The 22,320-nt window shown below is 44.7% G+C and overlaps 1 protein-coding gene across 2 annotated transcripts in view; it reads right to left on the bottom strand.

Annotated features, from left to right (window-relative positions):
- RASSF3 (Ras association domain family member 3) overlaps nt 1-22,320 on the bottom strand; it is a 111,818-nt gene that overhangs the window by 53,529 nt on the left and 35,969 nt on the right. Inside the window, exon 1 of one of the 2 annotated variants that reach the window (XM_056338927.1) lies at nt 279-575. The exons of the other annotated variant lie outside the window; for it this stretch is intronic. Coding sequence (XP_056194902.1) covers nt 279-407 — 129 coding nt within the window. The 5' untranslated portion in view covers nt 408-575. Of the gene's footprint in view, nt 1-278; nt 576-22,320 lie in introns of those variants that run through there. 2 annotated transcript variants of the gene reach the window in all.

Genomic DNA, 22,320 nt, shown 5'->3' on the forward strand with positions numbered 1-22,320 from the left:
GGGGCCCCTCCGGAGGGACGCCGGGCCCGCGCAGGAGCCCCGCTCGAAGCCCGGGGCGGGAAGCCCTTCCCCGCCGCCTCCTCCCCGCTCCGTGGCGGGGCCCGGGCGGCTCCCGCGGGTCCTTCCCCGTGGGGGAGGGGGGGCGGCGGCGGACACGTGGAGGCCGAGGCCGGAGGGAGGGAGGGAGGGAGGGAGGGCAGGGGACGCGGCCCGGCCCGGCCCGGCGGCTGCTGCCCCGCGGGGCGAGGCCGCCCCTCAGCCCGGCGCACGGCACTTACTTGAGGGGCGGCCCGGGTCTTGCCGGGCGGCCTCCTGAAGAAGGAGGTGCGGGCGGTGAAGAAGAACTCCTCGGACTCCTCCTCCTCCAGGCTGCTGTAGCCGCTGCTCATGCTGCTGGTCCAGGTCATCGGCGGCGGCGGCTGCTGCTGGTGCTGCTGGGGCCGGGCGGCGGAGAGCGCCGTCCCGGCCGCCGCATGGGGCCCCGCCGCTGCCGCTCCTCTCCCAGCGCCGCCGGGTCCGGGGCGCAGGAGGAGGAGGAGCCGCTGCTCCGGCGGCCCCGCTCCCGCCCTCCGCTCCCTTCCTGCCGCACAAGTTTCCGCGGGCAGCGCCGCGCCGAGCCCGGCCAGGCAGCGGCGCCCCCGCCCGCCCCGCGGGACGCCCGCCCCGGGCAGCAGGTGAGGGGGCGGGGGCCGACCGCTTCCCGCCCCCCGGGCCTCGCAGCACCGGCCCGGCACGGGCAGGGGGGTCCCGCCGGCACGGCGAGCCCGCAGCCGGCTGCGGGGCCCGACCGCCGCGCAGGGGGGAGGCGGAAGATCTGCGGATCCTCCTCCCGGGCTTGTGCCGGGAGCTGGGCGCCCCCTCCCCAGTTACCCGCGGCGAGGCGGGCGCGGGGCGCCTCGCTTAGCCGTGCCAAGCCCTCCCTTGGCAGCTACGCGGCTTGGCTCTGCTGCGCGCCTGTAAGAGCAACGTTCTTAAAAACGAACCGACGGCAGAATGACGGCGAGCCTCTCCGGTACTGCTCCTCTGGTAACCTCTGGGTTTAAGCTTTGCAAGCGGCAGCAGACCCAGTGGTGCTGAGCAGCACGGCCCTGGCCTCGCCTCGCCCCGCGCCACTCGGGCCCACGCGCTGTTCAGTCAGTGGAATTCATTGCCCCAGGATGCGGCGCGGAGTGAGGCTTGCGAAGGCTCAGCAGAGATCAGATACAGTGAGGCCTGTGAGGGCTCGGCAGAGATCAGATAGGTGTACAGATGGCAAGAATATCCAGGGCTGCAACTGGGGAACGTTTAAAAGCACAGAAGGCCTGGTTAGACGCAGGGCGTGCATCAAACGTGTCATTAGTGGGGGAAATGACAGACAATGCCTGAAGGCCAAGTCGCTCCATAATTACCTGCTTTAGAGTTTCTCATGTCTTCCCTTAATTTATCTAGGGCTGGTCACTGTCACCAACAGGATACCGGGTTTAAGGTACGGCTTCCTAAGGCTATGCAGCTGCCCAAAAAAGCAGGCTTGCCTTTCCTGCAGGCCCTCAGCCTGCGCTCCCGCCGTGCCACGGCAAGCGGTCCCACGGGGGGAAGTGAGTCACATCAGCCACCGCCGCCACCGCAAACGCCCACAGATGGGGCTGAGGGGACCAGGAAAGAGGGCGGGCTACACCTTTCAGCAACAGCCCAGCCTCCGATTAAACGGTGGAAGCTGTGTGTTTACCAAGCCATGGTCTAAGCCAATATATCAGTTCCCATGGTCTCAGCACTCAGCTGCAGATGTATCTGGGATGCCATTAGCTGACATCTCCTGTCTCTCTTCCCCATCCCCATCTTGCTGGCCTCTCACAAACTCGTCATCTGCTATGTGTGGCCATTCCTATTCCTCCACCCAAGTGGGAACTGGATCTGTTTCTGCCAGGTAGGTGCTATTCGCACACCAGTATGTCGTACATACCGATAAAGTCACCTCAACACCAGCAAAATAATTTCCACTGACAACTAAAACCAGTTAATCAGTTTGGGAGGTATTAAAACCTTACGTTCCCATCAACTCCGATTCTCCCAAGATTTTTACATGGTGTTTGGCATCTGGCAGACTAGAAGGCTGCGTAACTTTTCAAAACAAATACTTGAGTCTAACAGCGTAGATGCAAATGTGTTAGATCTTGAACCTACTTGTTGGCACTGTAAATCCCCATGGTATTCAAGATAGCTTTAAGTTGAATGCCAAGTTACTTGAATGCGACTAAAACGTATTAAAATGCTTGCTTTAGACAAATGATCTTTGTGTTACCTGGCTCACCAAGATCAGCCCTATGTCAAAAGGGAGTTCCACCAGAGATCTGCCTCTGAACTTGTCCAAGACCCAGTAAACTCAGTTTACAAAGCTTTTGGATAAAATGCCCCTAACCATGATCACCATTAAGGTGAAAGTTTTTAAGTCACTTGGGTATGCTACAAAATGGGATTTGTGTTTTCAGACTATGAAGGTGTTTTTGTCTGCTGGCACACTGGATGGACCTCCCAGCAACAAAAGGCACTTGTGTATATAGTTTGTTTGCTTGGCCACAGCTTCAAACCTGATGGTGCATGGGTGGACCATCGAGCTGGCAAAGAGAATCCTTGAGACGATAAGCTGCTGCAAGGAAGCTTGGGTCCATCTGTGCAAGATCAGTTGCAAGTCCTGGACTTGAGTTTATATGTTCTCTGGAGCAAGGCATGGCATTCACCTTGTCTGTGTGAAGCATCATTTACATTGGTAACACCAAATGTACATTATCATCTTCTGCTGCTACAACAAAGAACGATGAAGAAAATATGTCTAAGTTATTTGTGATGTCTTCCAATATGAATTCACTCCTCTGTTTTTAAGTGTACTGATTTCGACAGTGATTTTTCTGCTTTTATTTTTAGTTTTCAATTTAACAGTGATTTTTTACTTTGATTTTTTCAGATGTGACACTGAATCAAGTAATTCACATGAAGGTACAAACAGATGTGATGCCTTTCAATTTTGATTTGCTTGGTGCTTGCAAATAACATATCCGAATCCTGGCAAGTATTTCGCAAGGCTGATGCTTAAAGATGAATTGGTACTCCTGTGGGTTTCAGTGTTCCCAAGCTACTCTCTGTTCATAGTTTTAAGGTCTCTGTCTGCAGACAAGTACTCTTCCACGTTCTCAAATTGACTTCTTGATCTTACCTAGGTAAAATTCATCCAAGGCTCTTTGCTAGGTGCTGCATTGAAACTCTACACTACCAGCCTTGCATTAATTTTGGTTCACTCTGGCAGGCCTCTTAAATAGTCAACCAAAAAAAAAAATAACACTGTATAATGAAAACAAAGACAGTCATGTCTCAAGATAAGGCTAGTAATAAGCTTTCTGAAAGCTAACTTGTTCTTAAGGAGAATTATTGAAGCGTTAGGTAAAAATAATGAAATTAAAAGCCAAGGAATGTGGCACAGGAGAGAGATTTAAAACATAGACAAGCACTATGACACTCCCAATCAGTTCTTCCAAGAAATAATTCAATCCAGTGAGAAATTAAGCTGGCAATCAGTTATCACAGGATCACACAGGCAACTGGCAAGAAAAGGGAAATGCTTTTTAAAAAAAAAATGATAATTGAGTAGCAAGTATTGCTACAAATGCACCTGTGAAGAAAAGGAGAATAAACTTTTTTTGGTTTTTATTAAAGCTTGGTGATGCAGATAGAATTTTAGAATATTTTTAAACTATAGCCTATTCAAGCCAGTTAAAAGTGGTGACTCAGGTAACGCAACCGAAAATAGTAATGGGCACTCTGTGTTCCAAAGCAAGACTCTTGCGAATAAACAGCAATCACAGGCAAAGATAATCTGTGTGATATACAGTTATTTGTTGTGTAGGGGGAAAACCAGTATCTTAAATCACTGTTATAGTCAAGGATAAAATTCAGTCTTAAATCATTTCGTGGTTTTGGAGAGTCACTTTAGAAAAATGAAACATCTAGTATAGCTTCCAGAAAAGTGAAAATGAAAGCTGAACTTCCTAAATTGCAAAACAAGTGTGAATAATTTCATGAACTTGGCAAGGATTAGGACTTTCAAGTACCCTAACTGAAATAACCCTTAGAACCAGACATCAAATTGCATAAAGGTGGACTGCTTCACAAGGTCCTGCAACTTCATTTATTTATCTGCATTAAAATATTACTTTATTGAAGTGATCACAATACCACAGGAAAGTATGGTTGAACAGGAGTACAAGGGGTAATTCAATAAATTCATCCCCTGCTCTGAAGAAGAACCAAGGACTTTACAACATCCCTTATAGACCTTCATCTAACCCGTTCTTGAAACACAGTACAGTAATATAGCATCTCCCCCGTAAGTCATCCCTTCAAGTGTTTAAGCTATTTGTTGAGTTAGAAAGTTTTTCTTAACATCCCATTTTAAGTCCTTAACCTTGCCCGTTTGCTTTTAGCAAAAGAAAGAGATGGAGAACAGTCCATTGCTATTTTTTGTAGCAACCTTTTGGGTACATGAGGACTCTTTTTGTTCCCCTCATTCTTCTGCTTCCCAGACTAAACAGAGGGACAACTGATAAAACATCCTATAGCGTTTACATTAACTCCATCAGCAACTGCATGATGTTTATTAAATGTTTCTAAAACATCCCCTCAGCCCTTTGACATAGAAACTTGGAGGACTCATTAAAATGGGAAAGCTACTAAACATTCACTGGGCCAGTAACGCTGCTTTGAGCCTCAGAACCAAGATGCTCCTTTCTGCACACAAGCCTTGGTCTTTTCTCCAGATTTTTGCCAGACTACATCAAAAGGCACTGAGTCAAAGGAGCAAGAATGCTAAAAGCAAGGTAGGGAGGGCATGGGCTTGGAGAGTCCTGTAGCATTTAAAACTACATTTCTATTAAAATAAAAACAGTAATGTGGAGATCTCCAGAGAAGAGTCTACAGATTGCTCCTTTCCTACCCTCCCCTGACTTCAGTTCCCCCTGGGTGAAAACCTGCAAGGGTGCTTTCATGCTCCAGCAAGCAGGACCTGTGGTGGCCCCTGTAGCTGCGGGCAGCAGCCTCTGGAAGGGTGGGAGCAGTGATGGGAAGCAGGACATGGGCTGTGGGATGGAAAGGGTCTGAGCAGGGACTAAACTTCCTTACCCCCTCTAAAACTTGCATTAGTATCCCCCCAGTTTTACCAGTGTTTTGCCAGAAGAGTTTCATTAACAACCCTAGCAGTATTTATAGTTGTTATGAATTTGCAAGACGCCCCCAGCCCCTGGCTGCTCTAGGAATCCTGCTGGTCATTTCTAGAGTCCTGCTGGTCTCTCTCTCCCCCTCGATTCCTGCCTTTATATGTCTTTGCAAGCCCTGGCGCTGATCCTGTAAAGGCTTGACTATGGGCTTAACTTTATCAATGACTTGTCGCTATGGGACATACTAAATCTTAAAATATGCTTAGGACTGAATTCCAAAAGGGTTCCTACCTAAGAGAACATTGGAATTGGCTTCTTTGTAACACATTTATGGGGAAATACAATTATTCCATTATGTTCAATATGGAAATTCTGGCTGTATAGCAAGGACTACCCAAAAACAAGTCGCAGAGCAAGGAAGTTTGTTACAGGCTGTCCCTTCAAAATCAGAATAAATAATTCAGAAATGCTGTAGCTTTAGTTTTTTCCACATTCCAGCTGAAAACAGTGGTAAATTCAAATGATCAAAGCAAAGCGATAAAGTTGAAATACAACCAACAAAGAACATCCACTCAGGCCTGTAGTTTCCTTACACCAGTAAACTTTCTGTTTACTCATTTCTCCCATTTGTCTTGAATTAATAGCTCAGGTCTGTTTAATACCACTGACAGCAATGACAATTACCCTTTGATTCACACTCAGCAACTTGTTAATTCAAACAAGGTCATTCTAACCACACAGGCACATGAGTGCAGCCTGAAAACAAACAGGAGCAGCTAAACAGCCTCTCTCCATCTCCTGGTGAAGAAATGCCATGGGGATATGTACTTGTTATGGAAGATACAGCCTTAGACGGTATTGTTAGGAATCCTTTTCCAGCTCCTAAAATTCTTAATTCTGCCCAACCTTTAAGGCCCCTTGGCGCAACTCTTTCATCCAAAATCCTCAAAATGAAAGGGATACCTGGAAACTAAAAAAAACCCATGTAACTGCTTTCTTACTCACATGTTCACACACTTGCAGTCATGCACCAGACATATGGTCTTCATCTACCATACTTGGACCGGTCAGAAGATAACAGAACTCAGAGCAAGTTCACCTCCACAATCCCATCTAGGGGCTGTGCTCAGAGCAGTCAGACCTACATTATTTTGAAGTGGGATAGAAAGGGGATGGAACAAGGAGATTGTGCTTGTCGGCTTTCTTACAGTGCTGCAAACGTGGCCACCTACCCATGTGCACAGCCTTCCTGAAATCAATAGAGCTACTCATAATTTTAAATATGCACATAGTTTGGAGGACTGGGGACTTTATCTTGGTTGCTACCAAAGATAAAATTGTACCTTCCTGACAGTTTTGGAGTAACCATAGCCCTCAGGTCAGAGTGTGACAGTTTCCCAGGATATTCAACAAACACCCCTTTTCATCTCAGAGTTGTGTCATTGATCCAGCTTAGCAAGATGACTCAGTACCGGGTAGTGAAGACTACAAGTACAATCTTCACTAAGGGAATATTTGTGCAGTTTGAAGACACTGCCATGGAGTCTGGCCTCATCACGTGGTGCCAGCACCGACCTTCCCACATGCTGCTCCAAAACCCACTGGGACTAACTGGAAGACTACCATTGCCTTTGAAAGGATTTTGATAAAGCTTATAACACAATCCTCTGCTGTACTTTTGTGTATTTTCCTTTCAGGTTATTTGCATCCCATTTAGGCAGAAGTCTGCTCCCAAACAAACACATTTGCTAGTAATTTTCCTTTCTTCCTCTCCTGTTGACTCTAAACTGCATTATTAAACAGGTACTTCTTGTTATAGATACGAAAAAATAGATTTTGTAATACAAAAGATGAAAAAATATGTCATATGTCTGCCAAACATTTAATCAGAGAGTTTCAGAGTGCTGTGTAAATGTATCAGAGTGAGTCTTGCCCTGCCCCTCACTCTCCCCTCAAAGGCTGGATTTCCGTGGCACGAACAGATCAGCAGATGTGCCAGCAGTAGTAAGAGTTCAATGCTGAGAGCCGAGTTACATTTGGCAATTCGTTCCCTGCAGCAATGCCGCCCTTAGCTTACGCTGTAGCCAGCCCTAACCACATCAGATCACAGGTCTGTCAGCACCCAGATGTAGCCCAGAAGCCCTGACTCAGTAAACAGGTGAAGAACTCATCCTTACTCACACAGTTCCATTGATGTGAATAGTCAGATGTAAGTATAAGCTAAGGCTGGCGTAAGGGAAGCTCAGAGGCCTGGGAGTGCTGTCATCTAATTCTCTGTAAGCACCCATGCCTTGCCAGGGTAAGCTGTAGAGCTGCTATATGAGAAAATATAATCTTAAGAAAATATTCTACAATAAAGTGTACAGAAAGCAGACATTCCCCTACTTTTAATTCTGTTCTTAATTGCTAACAGTATGTAAAAATACTCGGGTCAGTAAAGTTAACCAGGACTTCTGTTTTAAGTATAGAAACCACAACTGTGGAAGCTCAGCATGCTTTGTGGATACCATGAAAATGTGAGCCCTAATGTGCTGTAGCTGCAATCTGATTCCCAGCATCTGTCCTCAAACTGGTGAACTGGTGGGGGAAGGGGCCTTCTGGTCAGAGAATCACATCCCCATTGTCATTTCCTAGACAAAGAACAAGAAATTGTCCTGTTACACTGTGTAGAGATGATATTTTGCTATTTTTAGTGAGTCTGATTGTGATAGATAGTAGAAACTCCCTAGAAACTGTCCACACAAGTTTAGGACTTCTAGTAAATCATCTTGACAACAGTCTGTGAAGAGAAGCATCCCAGAAAGACAGTGCTGTTTGACAGCACAACAGATCTGAAAACTTCTTGCTGAAATGCCTGAAATGTCTGAAACGCTGAAATCTGAAATGCTGAAATGTAATCCATCCATTCCACCCTTAGCTGGAAAAATTTGAAAAACTTAGCCTGGAAGTTCAGTGCCTGTGCCTGCTGAGCCAGCCTTGCCAGCTGAAACGCTGGGGGGCTGCAGCAGGGCAGCCCCGCTTGCATGTTTGTGCCTGCCCACTTGTTCCCTGGCTTGCAAGCCCAGCAGGCAACGGAGGAGCTGCCAGCTCCTAATGCCAGGTAATTAATTCCCCCCCCCAACCCCTGCACTTCTGCAGTGCTACACAAGATGAACATATTTCACATTTTCAGTAGGATGTGACCACTTTTGAAAATGTTGCCCTGTATCAGGCTTTCTTTTAGCTAAATCTCACTATCTCCTTTCACATTTGGTCGTGTCCCATTCACTGGCCCAAGAGCTCCCCGATTCCCACCTTTGCTGTCGTGCCCTTGCTCTCCCACTGTGAGAGCACTGGCGCAGGGGGAAAAGAAGTAGGACAGTTTAAAGAAGAGACAGCAGTGCAAAAAACAGCAGTGATAAATAGGCAAATTGGCAAAGTAAAAATCAAAGAAAAAAGGTAGTATTTTGAAATAAGATTTGGATTTTTCTCTCCTTCCTGAAAATCCCTAAACGAATGACCAGGGAGATTTCTGGGTGGAAAAATGACATGTCTGGGAAATCTGAGATGTATGTTTCTAATTTTGAAGAAAGACTTAGAGAAAAAAAAAGTACTGAAAAATTAGAAAGGAAAATGATCGGAAAAATACTCTGCGTGAAAGGGCAGATAGAGAAAGGCTGTGTACTAGGGCTGAGAAGACAGTGGAAAACTAGAAAAGATAAAACAAAAAAGGAAAATACGGTGCTTCTATTTTTTCTTTCAAAATTGTGGAATGATGTACACATAGCATCTCAAATCCTCAATTTAAGAGAGTTAAAGCCAGCCTCCTGGCTTCATGTATGGAGGGAAGAGGAAGGGAGAGTGGACGCCTTACATCAGCGAGAAGTCCAGCAGAGCTGCAGACTGCCCGGGGCTGTTAGCCTTTGCAGAGGCATCCTGCTTCAGTACAGCTCTGTCTCTCCTCTGCCTACATTTTATCAATCAGATGTAGCACTTTGGGGTGAAAAAGAGATGACCGGAGGGAAAGAAAGCAACATTTGCACTCAGATGCAGTAGGAGCACCATCCCACCCTGAGGGACAGAAGCTGTTTGTGCCTCCGCCTGCTGCCCTGTCTGGTCCAGCGATGGGTGAGGAGGTCACAGTCTGGAGCCCTGGGCTGATGCAGGGAAGCTGTCGTTACTTATTTTTATGTTTCATTAACGAAAAGCCCCTGATGCTATAAAAAATCAGACACAAAGGGAACATATTTGGGTCTCAAAGGCATGTACTTGTAAGCTGGGAAATGCCTCTTTCATGACTGACTGCCTTGAGCTTAACATGTCCCCCCAGCCCTGCATGCAGGGCGTGACCAAGACCCTCCTTACTTCTCTAGCCTGCAGCACAGGTCAGACACGGGCCAGTATTCAGGTCCCTCCTGTAAATCTGGCATTTCATATACTTTTGTTTATTCATTATAAATAGCCTCTTATACATAACATGTATATGACCTAGAATTTATAGGACTTGGACCTGCACTGCCAAATAATTCAGCTTCCCAGCTCAATCCCAGGGCCTGGTGCTGGTAGTCTTATTTCACATGTTCATTTGTGGGCCCTGTTTTACAGCAAATCAGGGCATTTCCTTCAAAACAAACTCCAGAGGTGCTCCCAGGGGTAGTTAGCACCAGAAATCACACTGTCCTCGCAGTGTGGACCCTCCAGCCTTCCCCTGCTCTTCACCATCCTCTTACACTATCCCAGCCCTCAGCCTCCCTTCATGTTCTCCAGACAAAACTGAACAATAAAGCACACACGCCATATCTTAAGTCCACGGGTATGGGGGTGTAGGACACAGCCTGCCCTGAGAAATGTGGGCCTGAGCTGCTTTGCCCTACCTGGCCTGAGGCCAGGGGTCACTCCCTGGGACGGAGGCCTTTGGCCACAGAGACAAGTAGTCATGGCTCGCTCACAAGCTGTGCTGCATCTACTCATTATTTTTCAGTCTTAACTTTAAAAGCAAAATATTTAATTAATTTAATTCTACAGTCATTGCTCATGTTTACATTGTTTATAATGTTAAGCTTGTTTTCTAAAAACAAGTTTCTAAGCCGGTTTTCTAAAATCAGGGGGAAAAAACCCCTGTATTCTTACAAAATAAAATTATTTTCTTATTTTACTAAGTTTGCATGATTACTCTTCCCTGTGCTTTGAAAAGGGAGGATTTGAGATTTTTATGCTGTCATCATCTGGATAGACAGAAATAGTGGAAGGACATGTAAAGAGAGGTTTTACACTGCAGAGCTTTTAATATGAAATTTTGCCAATTGCACGTCATAGCAAATTGTACAGAGATCCTACAGAAGCACCATCTCTGGTATTTTCCCACTGCAGCAATGTCCAAATTCTGACACCATGGCTGTGGATTGATTTTTTAAGGTTTTAAAAAGGTGTGAACTCTGAGATTCTGGAAACCAAACTAGTTGTAAAGTAGCAAGATTTTTATAAAACCGCTTGTAATTGTTATCCAATCCTTTTTCTTCAGACATGGCTACAGAGTCCCTGCACAGAAGCACTATTTACATACCGCTGTTTGAGAAGGCAGGCAGGCTTACGTTAGGCACATGCACAGGGTGTTATACAAGAACTGTCTGTATTTGAGCACTGTTCCTCCAGCCTGACCTGTGCTTTATGGAAATTTGGTTAAAAATCACAGAAAATGCTACATCCAACGAAGAAGCTGGGGGAAGGGAAGCAGAGGAGGTGAAGCAGATGTATCTAACTCAGGCTGTTTTACAAGCTATGACTCCAGCATTCAGTACCAAGCATACGCTATATTTTCTACTTGAAAGCTGACTACCACTTCAAATGAAAATGGTTTTGCATGTGCTGCACCATAAAATTACACAGACACAGAGGTCCACACTAACTAGCTGTTTACCTCTATGCTTCTACCACAGCACATAACTTATAATCGGAGGAAGGAAACTCCTGGGAGATCTGAAGGCTTTAATTGTTTCAGCGTGCAGATGGTTTGCGTTACAGCAAATCGACACAGCTCAAGGTCAATTCATAGTTCAGCAATAGCTGCTTCAGCAAGTGAATTTAGTTTGTTTATGCCTCTTCTGGGGAAGGTTTAACTGCTTTGTTACCCATGTTATAGATATTTCCAGGCTTAAGAAACACCGCAACAGGTGAAACTGGAGGAGTGTAGGTTGCCACAGCCATTTCCTTCATGTCTGGTACTAAGCAATTTTTAGAGCAGCTAAATATAGCTGGTTTCCTACAACATTTGAACACTTTGTTTCAATGTGTTCCCTTTTCTGTCACTGACATAAAACCACTCTCTTACAGACAACTCCTGCAATACCAATTTTCTTTGCTATGTTGAGATGTGCCATGCAACCGCTGCACCTAGAGATTGAGGTCTTGCCCTTTGCTATTAATCTGGGCTGCCCTTCTCCCAGAGGTCCCTGGTCCTTCTGCACTGGCAGCTCAGCTGTTCGTGAAGCAGCTGCTGAACTGCCTTAATTTAGGGCTTAGATGGTTAGGATAAACTGGAACCTATTTTGATTATTATCGTTTTTTTAATAGCACCGGGCTGAAATCTGTCACAGTACAGCAGCTGCTTCATCAGCTGAACATCCCTCCAGGCGAAATGGAGCTTCTCAAGAAGAAAACAGGCTGGGCACTAGAGCAGCAGGGGAACTACTGCAGTGATCCCAAAGTAAGATGTTACTGGCCAGAGGCTGGAAAGCTCCATGTAGGCGAAGAACACAAAGTACTCTGGGGCACGAAGCACCTCCATGAGCCATAAGCACTTTCTTTTGTGCCATATATCAGCTCGATCCCAGATCTGTCTGGGTAGCTGCCATTAGAAAGGCAATCCCGCCAATGCTAACTGTTGAAAAACTGCATCTGGCAAAAACAGTGCATGATTTTTGTTTTAAAAGGGGTGGTCTTTTTTCCTCAGACCTTGTCTTCCAGTTCTGCTGATCAGTGCTTATTCCCATCAGTATGCTGTCTCAGTTTACCTTCTACCTCTTGTCCCGCAGGGGCAGTACCAAACCCCCACATAATCATGGGGCAGCACTGTGTTTTCCCACCTGCACTTGGTGTCTGGAGTGCCAGACCTGGAGAGAAACCACAGCAATGCATCGCCAAAGACAGGTTGTTTGTGTGACTCAGCAGATGTACAGATGTGTCCATGTCTATATGTGCAGGTAATTTAACACTGTGGGTGCTCCACCCCTCCCCTGACATGCAACCAAATAAGCAGTCACAGGATAATTGAAAGATGGGTTGTACCTCAAGTTCAGAAAGCAATCAGTGAACTTGCAGTCTACTTGCAGACCTCAAAATATGTCAGAACCATCACTGAATGTAACATCACAGCACAACAATGCTAAAAAGCTCATGCTCTTTGCTGTATGCATTAGGGCATCTACCTTCATTTTGTTTGGGTCTGAGAGTCTTTTTAAAAACTGTTCCAAAGACCTGTTATTAAATTCACTTAGGAAAACTCTGTAGCCTTTTAAAAGAGGCTTGTGGCAGGGCTGTGAGGATTTGAAACAGAGGCACACCAATGCTGTGAGCCATAGCTAAGAATTTCACATCCACGTCTGGAAGAAATCTCCTGTCACAACCCCCCCCACCCCCACCGCACACTCAGTGGTCCTCAATGTGGCCTTAACATCTGCTTCGGCATCTGGTCTTTTGGGAGGATCTGTCTCCATGTGCTTTGCTGCTTCCAAAGGCCTGCCCGCTGCTGCTCAGGACGGCTGGCAGTGTTCACCACCGCCCTGCAGTCGGGCAGATACCCGTACAAGGAAGCACAACGATTTGCCCCCCTCGTCGGTGGGAGTCCGGCAGGCACATCCACCACTGTAAATCTGTAATCCAGCTTTACTGGGTCCATTGAAAATAACTTTGGGAGGCATAATGCAGCCTGAGCTTTAGGTCTAATCCTTTGCATAGATAATAAGCTGAGGTGCATTTACAGGACAGTGTGTAAAGTTTGTCTAGCTCCTAACTTGGACACGAAGCTGCAGGCATCTGGGCCAGAAGGTGTGTGGCTGCCAAAACAAAGCAGGCGGCTGGAAGCAGAGCAAACTGCCTCCAGCAGCCCTGCCAACAGATTCTGCAGGTCAGCTATTGAAATGATTTGCACATCAGCATATTTCAAATTTCGAATGCAGCCTTTTCTAAAAGACCACAGCAAGAGTGTTTGTAAAGAAGGGTTGTTCTCGCAGGAAAACAATTTCCTAAAGAATCTGTTTCCTTACTCAAACACCACAAAGGTGGAAGGTTTTCATAAAACTGGCACCAAGGGCATATCTGTGACATGGAGATAATTACTGGAAGCAGCCAGTGAAACTGCCAAATCTGACTGCAGCAGAACTGCCAGAAATTTTTTTCCTTCTTAATTGCAGCCAAAAACCACAGGTGACTTAAAAGAAATGAAAGTGTGGGCAAGAATGCAGAATGACCAGGAAAGACTGCTCTTACGCACAGTGCTTTAGCACAGTCTAGAGGACTTGTCTATGAAATGCTGCCAACTGTTGGACCATGGCCAACTCGTCTTAAAATCTGGGTAGCCTGGGGGTGGGTGGGATGGAGGTATGCCCACTTCCCTCACATCAGAGACCCTATGTCTGCTAACCTCTTTCTGGCTCGGGATGCAGGGCAGTTCCTGTCCCCAGGTCTGGGACATGCTGTGCTAACTCCCCAGCAGGCAATCTCAGCCCAAAGAAGGCTCAAAACTGCAGGCTGAGGACACTTTAAAAAAATAAAGATGGGTAATAGATGCTTACAAACTGTTAGTGCATCTGGATCTGTTGCCACAAAACTGCTCTCACTGACTCTGCTGGACCCTACATCTCCTTTTCACTGTCTAAGCTGCTGCAATGATTCTCAAACCCAAGTGTGTGGCTGCCCTAGGAGGTCCAGGCTGCACGATGGGAGACAGAGGGAGACAAGAATGAAGAATCCAGATGGCTCATGTTGGCCCCTCTTGTCCCTTTTCTGTTTCTCTCTTCCTCTTTCTCTACCACTGAGGGTCTCTCCTCTCTCCAGCCCCACCATGGGGGACGAGCTACTCCTGCACAGGGTGGAAGGCAACAAGGGGGTAAAGGCCAGTGGCTTGGGGACTGCAGGCTGATGTGGGGGAAGCTGTGGGAGCTGTGCAGCCTGGCACAGCTTGGGAGGCTCCTGCTGGGAGACAGAGCGCAGGATCTCAGAAAGATGGTCCAGCCAAAGGAGGGACCCCTGACTTATCCCCAAAGTGTAACATTAAGGACATTTCTCAGACAGACAGCAGCTGCCTAATTACAACTGGAAATATGGATCCTAGGCATTGCCAAAACACTTGTTTCTTGTATTCATTCACTCCAATAAATCATTCCTGTCTCTAGCTGTATCTGTTAATTGTGGGGAAAAGAATATAAAGAAAACAGTAAAATCATAGTTCACAGATGCAGCTGTCAGAGATTTTCTTCCTTCCACTCTCTCATACTGAGTTACCTCTGAATTTATCTTACCTGTAATCCTCAATTTTAAGAATTCTTCCTTGCTTTCCTTCCTTAGATTACAGATTCTTTAACAAATTCAGGAATATTCATAGAAGTTACAGGTAAAGCGTAAAGAAGAAACAATCAAATTCTCAGAATGTAACCCTGTGTTGCCGAACAGTGCATTTATTTGCCCGTAATAACTGGCAAAAGTGAGCTCATCTTCAGTGTGACTATGAGCAGCAGATAGGCAGGGAACATCATTCACAATGTCACCATTTCCAAAAACAACCCCTACTTCTGACTCCCCACCCACACTGAAACATATTTGAGGTAAAATGAAGTAGCAGGTTTGCATACCATGGGCACCTCCCTCCCCCTAAAAGAAGGAAGAAATGAAAGCTGGAGGCAAAAGACTAAGAATTAAATCAGCACATCTGAAAACCAAGGCCAAATTGACTTGCTGAAGGCCATATCTAATCAGTCATTAGTAGAGCAAGGACTGCAAGTCTGGATTCCTCAGTCCCAGTTTCATGCTCTAATTCCTAACTCCAACAAATTGCTTTATAATAATCATAAGACCTTACTGATTAGTCATATATGCAGATAAAGGAAATCTCTCTTCAAGGTTACTGTAAAGGAAAATATTAGTCAGATGGCTAAAGGTTGAAGGGAAAGGACAGAGAAAATGGAAAACTCAAAGTGGAGTGTCGACTGAGCAACGTTCCTCCAAACACAAATTTAGGAGTACTGGGAAATGTAAAAGTAGTGTTCAGCCTTGCTATACACTGGTCTTCCTTCCCCTGAGAGTAATGTTGCAGAATTGTCTAATAAGGTCGTTGTGAGAAAAGCTTAGTGAAATCAAGACAACGTAATTTTATCTTGAAGTCGCTAGGTGAGGTCAGTCCCAGGCAGGATACACGGTGCTGATGGTGCTGACCTCATCCTGCTGCCCCATGGTAACTACCAACAGGGCTTTGTGGTCACTTAAGATTGCAAAGCAAAATAATCAATGATGGTATTTACCTTGTTGTAGACACTCTGCCAGAGAAGACAAAGCCTTAAGAGGGGATTGACCATGGCTACATAGACATTTGCAAGCACTGGCAGAGAAAGAGATGGAGAAGCACAGGAGATGACTTAGGCAAAGCAAACAGTTTGTATCCAGTTACCCAGCTGACTGCAGCACATAGTAGGAGAAATACCTGAAATGGGCACCTGCAGCTCTCCATTGGTTCACAAGACTAGTTGTAATGCATCTATTTGAAGATCTCTTGTGGTCCCATGATGAAAGCTTTCTTCTCAGATGTAAAGAAGAGATGATTTATTCCATTTTTCTCCAGGGATTATCCACATAGGGCAGACATATAGAGAACAGCTGAGTTTATCTTCTTGGGGCACCATCCAGCTTCCAGGAAGCATGGCTCCAGGATCATCTTGGCCAGGAGCTTGTCCAAAATTCATCCTTAGGAGAGGCTTCTTGATTAAGAACCAGGTCACAAGTTGTAAGAAATCTAAAGGTCACAGGTGAAAGGTGATCAAGAAGTAAACTACCTCTGGATCAAAAAACTCATCTGGAGTATCACAGCCATAATGTAAGGTGTATATCTTCAATGAAATGATGAAGGGACTTTCATTTTTGAAAGGGTTGTTATATCAGTTGTGAAGTAAACATCACAGAAATAATAAAAAAAAACAAACCACAACTGATCACCAGTGTATTCTTTAAAACAAAGCAGATCTAAAAAGCTTGTAAGAGTCTACATTTTGTAGCTCTGTCTCTGAATTCAGAATAACACAACAGCCTTTTGTATCTGGGCAGCTTCTTTTGCTTGGCAGGAAAGGATCAGAAGGTCAGAGAAACCAGAGGTGCAGGATCCCCACTGGGACCTATGCTGCAGGAGTGGAGGCTTACAATAGCCTGAACAAAAAGGGAGAAGGAAACACGACAAAATTACTATTGCTTGACATGTCCCACAAGTGCTACAAGAACCCAGTATGTTTCCATTCAGTGAAAGCCAGCTACTTCTTTACGCTTTGGGTAGAAACAAGAGGACTACTCCCCAGAAGTTTAACTAGTATGACTTCATTGCCATTGCTTTTAAATGACATGTAACTGGTGACAGTTTCCTCCTTCCCAGTATGTATATTGAACCATTAACACTTACTACATTGCTAAACTTTTACAGTTTATACAATTTGCAGAGTAAATGGGGGCCATGAAAGTTCTTATCCACACTTTGGGTGGAGCAGACTGACATGAGACAACAGATACAAGAATGGAGCTTCACTGTAGAATGAAAAACACAGAATCCCTGGGAGAAAGGAAACCACCACACAGCTCGCACGTGGAGCTGGGGAGAAACTGAGCTCATGCGAAGAGGCGGGCTCCTCTGCACTGAGGAAGAATCCGGAGGGCAGTTTTTAGGCAGTGTCCCCAGTTATAGGAAACCATGAATCAGTAAGGAAAAATGCTACCTCCTGTCGTTTGATTGCTGTTCTCTGGGGAAACAAGGCTTTACATTCCTGTAAGATAAACAGGACTGCATCAGAACAACACAGGGCTGTGTACTCTACCTGTTTTCCCAACAGCTGTCTGTGGGGCTGATGATCGGCAAGCCACTTGAATCAAAGACTGGGAACAAATATTTTCATATCTTCACCCAGCAATGTTATCATTAAAAATAATCAAAAACCACTCCCCGCCTTCCTTCCCCGCCAGGGAAGGTTTTGCATCATGCTCTTCCTGCACTGAGTCAAAAGGCAGCAGCAATCTCTTCTCTGTGTATTTCCAACAGCTGCTAAAGCCATAAGCCAACAAAAGAAGCCTGATACTGTAAAACAAACAAAAAAAATCAACAACAAAAAAAAAGAGATAGTGTGAAGCTCCAAGAATATTTTAGGCAATCTGGATGAGAAAATGGGATGTGACTTTCACAACAGTTCTGACTTTCTCTTCTAATCAACTCTCACTGCCATTTTGTTATTTGCTTAGGGCAGGTCTACGTGGGGTGAATTAAGTAGTCTGCAGTCATATCACCAGCCCAGCTACCTTCCCGAAATTTCAGATGCAAAATAAAATCAGCCTTGTGAATAAGCACACTAGAAAGTGTATTATATTAAATATTTCTTTGGACACTTGTTCTACATGGAAACCAGTCACCCCTGTGGATTAACAGATCAGGACAGACCTGACATGGCTGCTGGTAATTTCATTTAGATCAAAGATGTTTATGGATATAAAATAAATAATCAGGCTGCCTGTGAAGGGGCGAACGAAAGCCACTGTAACCTTGCTTACCAGCTTACTATCTCTAACAGAAAGGTGAAGTTCCGTTGTCCATCTGTCATCCCAGACACATGGACTTCAGTGTTAAAATTGCACCAGGACAGACTTGCAGGGGCTGGCGTTCACCCCCCACTTACCAGTTTCCCAGCCAGTGCTCATTTTCTTTGCATGTTTTGAGGGTTGAATAAGGCACTCAAGATGCTATCATAGTTAGTGATTTATCACCCAGCAACTGGGCAACTTCTACATACAATCTTAATCTGCAATATATAACAGCAACATACTCCTCTTCAAGCATGCACGTTTTGATGCAGGCAGCCAACCTCCATTTGCCTACACACACCACATCAAAACCAGTCACTCCAGTGATCGTTGTCCTGATCTGCATGTTGAAGATTGACCCTAAAGATAAGAAACTGTGCTCTGACCTCTCAGCTGCAAACTATCACAAGTCCAGCCCTCAGGAGCCTGGCTTGTTGCCAGACCCCTCCTCTGCTTGCTCAGGCAGAGCCTGGCCACCCCTCACACATGTGCAGCTATATCACGCTATATAACCTACACAACACATTAAACAATGTTTTAGAGGATCAGTTCTCCTTGAACTTTTTCTCCAATGCAATCAGGCAATGCTGTTTGACTATAGGAGAACCACCTGGAATGCATGGGACGTGCAAGCCTATATAGCTTATAATTTGTAATGTGATCATCTGTGCTCTGCTGAGCCTGCTGAGATACTGGAAAGTTATTAATAACTTTGAATTAGGAAGCAAACTGCCACAATAAAAAAATGCTGTTGATATTTTACATCCTGTACCCAGCACAACACTGAAAGCAGAAATTGGAAAGAATTCTGGAAAAATGTGTGTGGTAAGAATAGTCAGTATTAGAAATAAATGGAAGAAGAACATTGATCTTATAATGACAGCTGATAACAAGGCAGGTTGAAGCTGGCCACATAACTAGGGAAACACGTATCGTTTTCTAGGGAGACTATACAAACCTTGACTATGAAAGCACGTAACTGCAAAAATCAAAAGTTCATTTTCAATGTTCCCCTCATATTTTCCTGTACTTTCTGCAGTATTTTATTGTAATTTGAAGCCTTGTCTGCTTCTCCTACGTAACTAGAAAATCAGAGCTGTTTGACTGGAGTTGATCTGGTTGCCAAACAACCGATAATTGATCTGTGGGTTTCAGCAATGTGCTCTTTAAGCAGTGAGCTCGCTACCTTTCTGTTTGAAAGGTCAGGCCCGTATATTACCTGAGTACTTTAAACGGGTAAAAAACCCCAACAACCCCAACTTCAGAAAATAAGTTTAAAGATAAATTTACTGATCAAAATGTATAAATTTAAAATAATGGTTAAAAAACATAGTGGTGTAACAACATGACTCGCTTCTATGGGCATGGCCTGAAAATTCCTGCCAGGTGCCAACAAGCTGAAGTCCACTGTTAAAAATATTCATTGTAGTATTATGTTATCTGGTGGTATGATGATACAGGTCCCCTCACCACATGCCTCATCCAGTCTTTACTTATTGGGCTTTAAGATCCACTTTTAACTTTAAAAAGCCCTCCTTGTTTAAATGCATTTTTTGGGTTCATCCTATTCGCAATATTCATCTACTGCCTCGGTCACTATTGCCTCAGTCACTATTGGCCCAAGCATTTATTCGGTCTGCTCCAGCAAATCTGACAGACTATTCCATGATGTCTATGCCAGAGAATACTAAAGAAGTCCAAATATCTGATCTAGTAAACTCGGCTTCTTTAAAACGCTGCATTTAATTTATAATGTAAAGATCTTAAGTCAGTACTGTGCAAAGCCCATTTTAATAATACCCCTGTGAAGGAAGGCTGCAGATGGTAGTGCCCCAAGAACTGTTGTGGATACTTTCAGATTATTTTTTGAAAGCTTGGGACCAATTTCTAGTTTCTATAATCTATCAAGGCTTTTATTTTTGCCAGATGGATTTTCCTAAAAGTAGCCTGAGCAATATACACAATTAGAACTGTAATTAGCTTCAGGTTTGGTTTAAAAGTTTTCGGAGCCACTGGCAAAAATGAAATGATGCTCCGCCTGCCAAAACAGACATAATTCATTTTTCCTCTTTTCGTTCCAACTACTACCAAGCATAATCAGGTTTAACAGACATTTGAAATACACAAGCCATAAAAACTATGTCCACTGTACAGAGTACACACCACCACCAAGAGTTAGTAGAGGAGAGCAATCAAGAGCTCAACAGTAGCTTTGATTATTAATCAAGAGCTGTACACATCTCCACCATGGTATTTTGCTCTGTGCTGTTAGTTTTTCCCCAAAGAGGTTATTTTTTAAGAGATGTCAAACTACCTCACCTCTGAGTGGGAGGAACTGAGGCTACTTGAGTTCCAGCTACATTTAGACAATAACTTCAGTGCCCATCCAGGTCCAGAAGTTTCTGTATGTGCACTGTAAGATATTCTCAGTCTTCTCCACAGTAGATTCATGCATTTTGAAGCAATCTGGGGGTGTGGGTGTGGTGTAGTACCCAAGCCATTTGGGACAGCCTATGTCCCTTCTGTGCTTTACCAAGTGCCTCAGGTCTTGTACAAACCTCATCTCTGACCACCCCTCTGTCTTTGGGAAAATTTGAGTGCAGCGAGACCTCTTTGAGAGGGCGTGCCATCTTGAAGGAGAAAAGAAATTGTATCTGTAGCTCATACGTAAGAAATTTTAACATTTTGATCCATCTGGGGTGGGGAAAAAAATAAAGGGAAAAAAATGAAAGCCCGCATAATGGCTTTGATACTTAGACTTTAAGAAGCCCTTGGCAGTGTCAGTCAGAAGGTGTTGCTGCTGTAATGGGTGATGTGGCAGCACAGGAGAGGACTGCTGGAAAGCGGCTCTATTCATGTCCATCAGCTCACTCCTGGAGAAAATTGTCAGCTCTTTCCACAGCTCTTTCTGAGTGCTCTGTTACAAGATCACAGAGAACCTATATCAATCATTTCCTCTTTAACCTCTATAGGAAGCCTTTTCAGGAGGGAAACAGTTAACACCACACAATCAGCAAAAGACCATCCCCTTTTCACCTGAGCTATGTATTTCTGCCATCGAGTACTTGCAGTATGTTTGAAATTGTGTTTCATTTAACCCTGCAGCCATAGTGATCTCTTTGAATAGCTACATAATGGAATTTCTTAGACCTTTTTTATAATGAAATATATATATATACATATATACACAGAGAGAGAGAGACAGAAAGGAGCTCAACGTTGAAGACTTTTGAGCTCAATTGACTTGTTAACAAAGTCAAGCAGCATGTTCATATTCCAGATTCTGAGACTACCTGAGCACTCATGGGTGCACCAAAGTGCTCCAGTTGCTGGCAGAATTGCACAGGGTGGAAATCCCTTGGAAATCTGTCGACTCCTTTTGCAAAATTAGTAGTTAAGAGCCTGTAAGAAAGTCCTCCTGCCCATATGGGAAATCCTAAGCTCAGATTCTCAAACTGTGGTTCAACAAGACATTTTTCAGGGTTATTTAGAGTTTAAGATGTTCTGACCACACCATGACACTCAGCCCCTGTTGTGCTGACAGCACCATTCACAAGCTGTGTTGTGAACTAAAGAGCTGATCAGGCTTTGCAAGAGCAAACATTAGAAGCCACAACATTTCCCTGACCCATATTAAAACATCATTGTCCAAAAGCAGCAGTACTGGCATCGCTGGAAGTGGAAGGACAGGGGGGAACAAGCAACAGTGTACAGGCACGAACGAAGATCCAGGACTGGAAACTACAGCTGAGCCACAAGCTCTGCTGCAGTCAGAGCCCCACAAGGTCATTGCAGCAGGATAAAGTGCAGTTTATATCACCCAGATCAAGTAGAAGATATATTCACATTGCCTAACCGGTCTAAAATGGTCTTAGACTGTACAGAGTTAGGTCTCAAAGCATTTGTCCATCATCATACTCAGAGCAATCATCTCCCTGTGTGGAGGAAGTTACCCAAGTATAAAGGTACCATGTCCCTTTAAAAGAAAAATCTAAGCTGTACCAGCATAAGAATGCCAATATAACAACGTCAAACTAGTGCTTTGCCCACATAAAATTATTTTGTTTAAACAGAAAATTGCAATTCAAACAAAATGGTTATCCCAGTAGGAAGAAAATGCACAAAGCCCAACTCTAAGGCTTGTTAGCAAGTTATTCCTCTCCATAAATATTAGACAGTTTGAGTAGTTCTGCAAAATGCCTCTACATTTTAAGTTGACGCTCACTGTATGGGCGAGACATCCGCAAACACATGCATGGTTGTTTGCAGCTATGCATTTGACTAGCATAGCTAATGCATAATTAACTGGTTTTGCATACCACGTGATTGTCAGAGTCATGAGGTA

This window comes from Falco biarmicus, chromosome 5, assembly GCF_023638135.1.
Source record: "Falco biarmicus isolate bFalBia1 chromosome 5, bFalBia1.pri, whole genome shotgun sequence".
In the NCBI taxonomy this organism is placed as follows: Eukaryota; Metazoa; Chordata; class Aves; order Falconiformes; family Falconidae; genus Falco; species Falco biarmicus.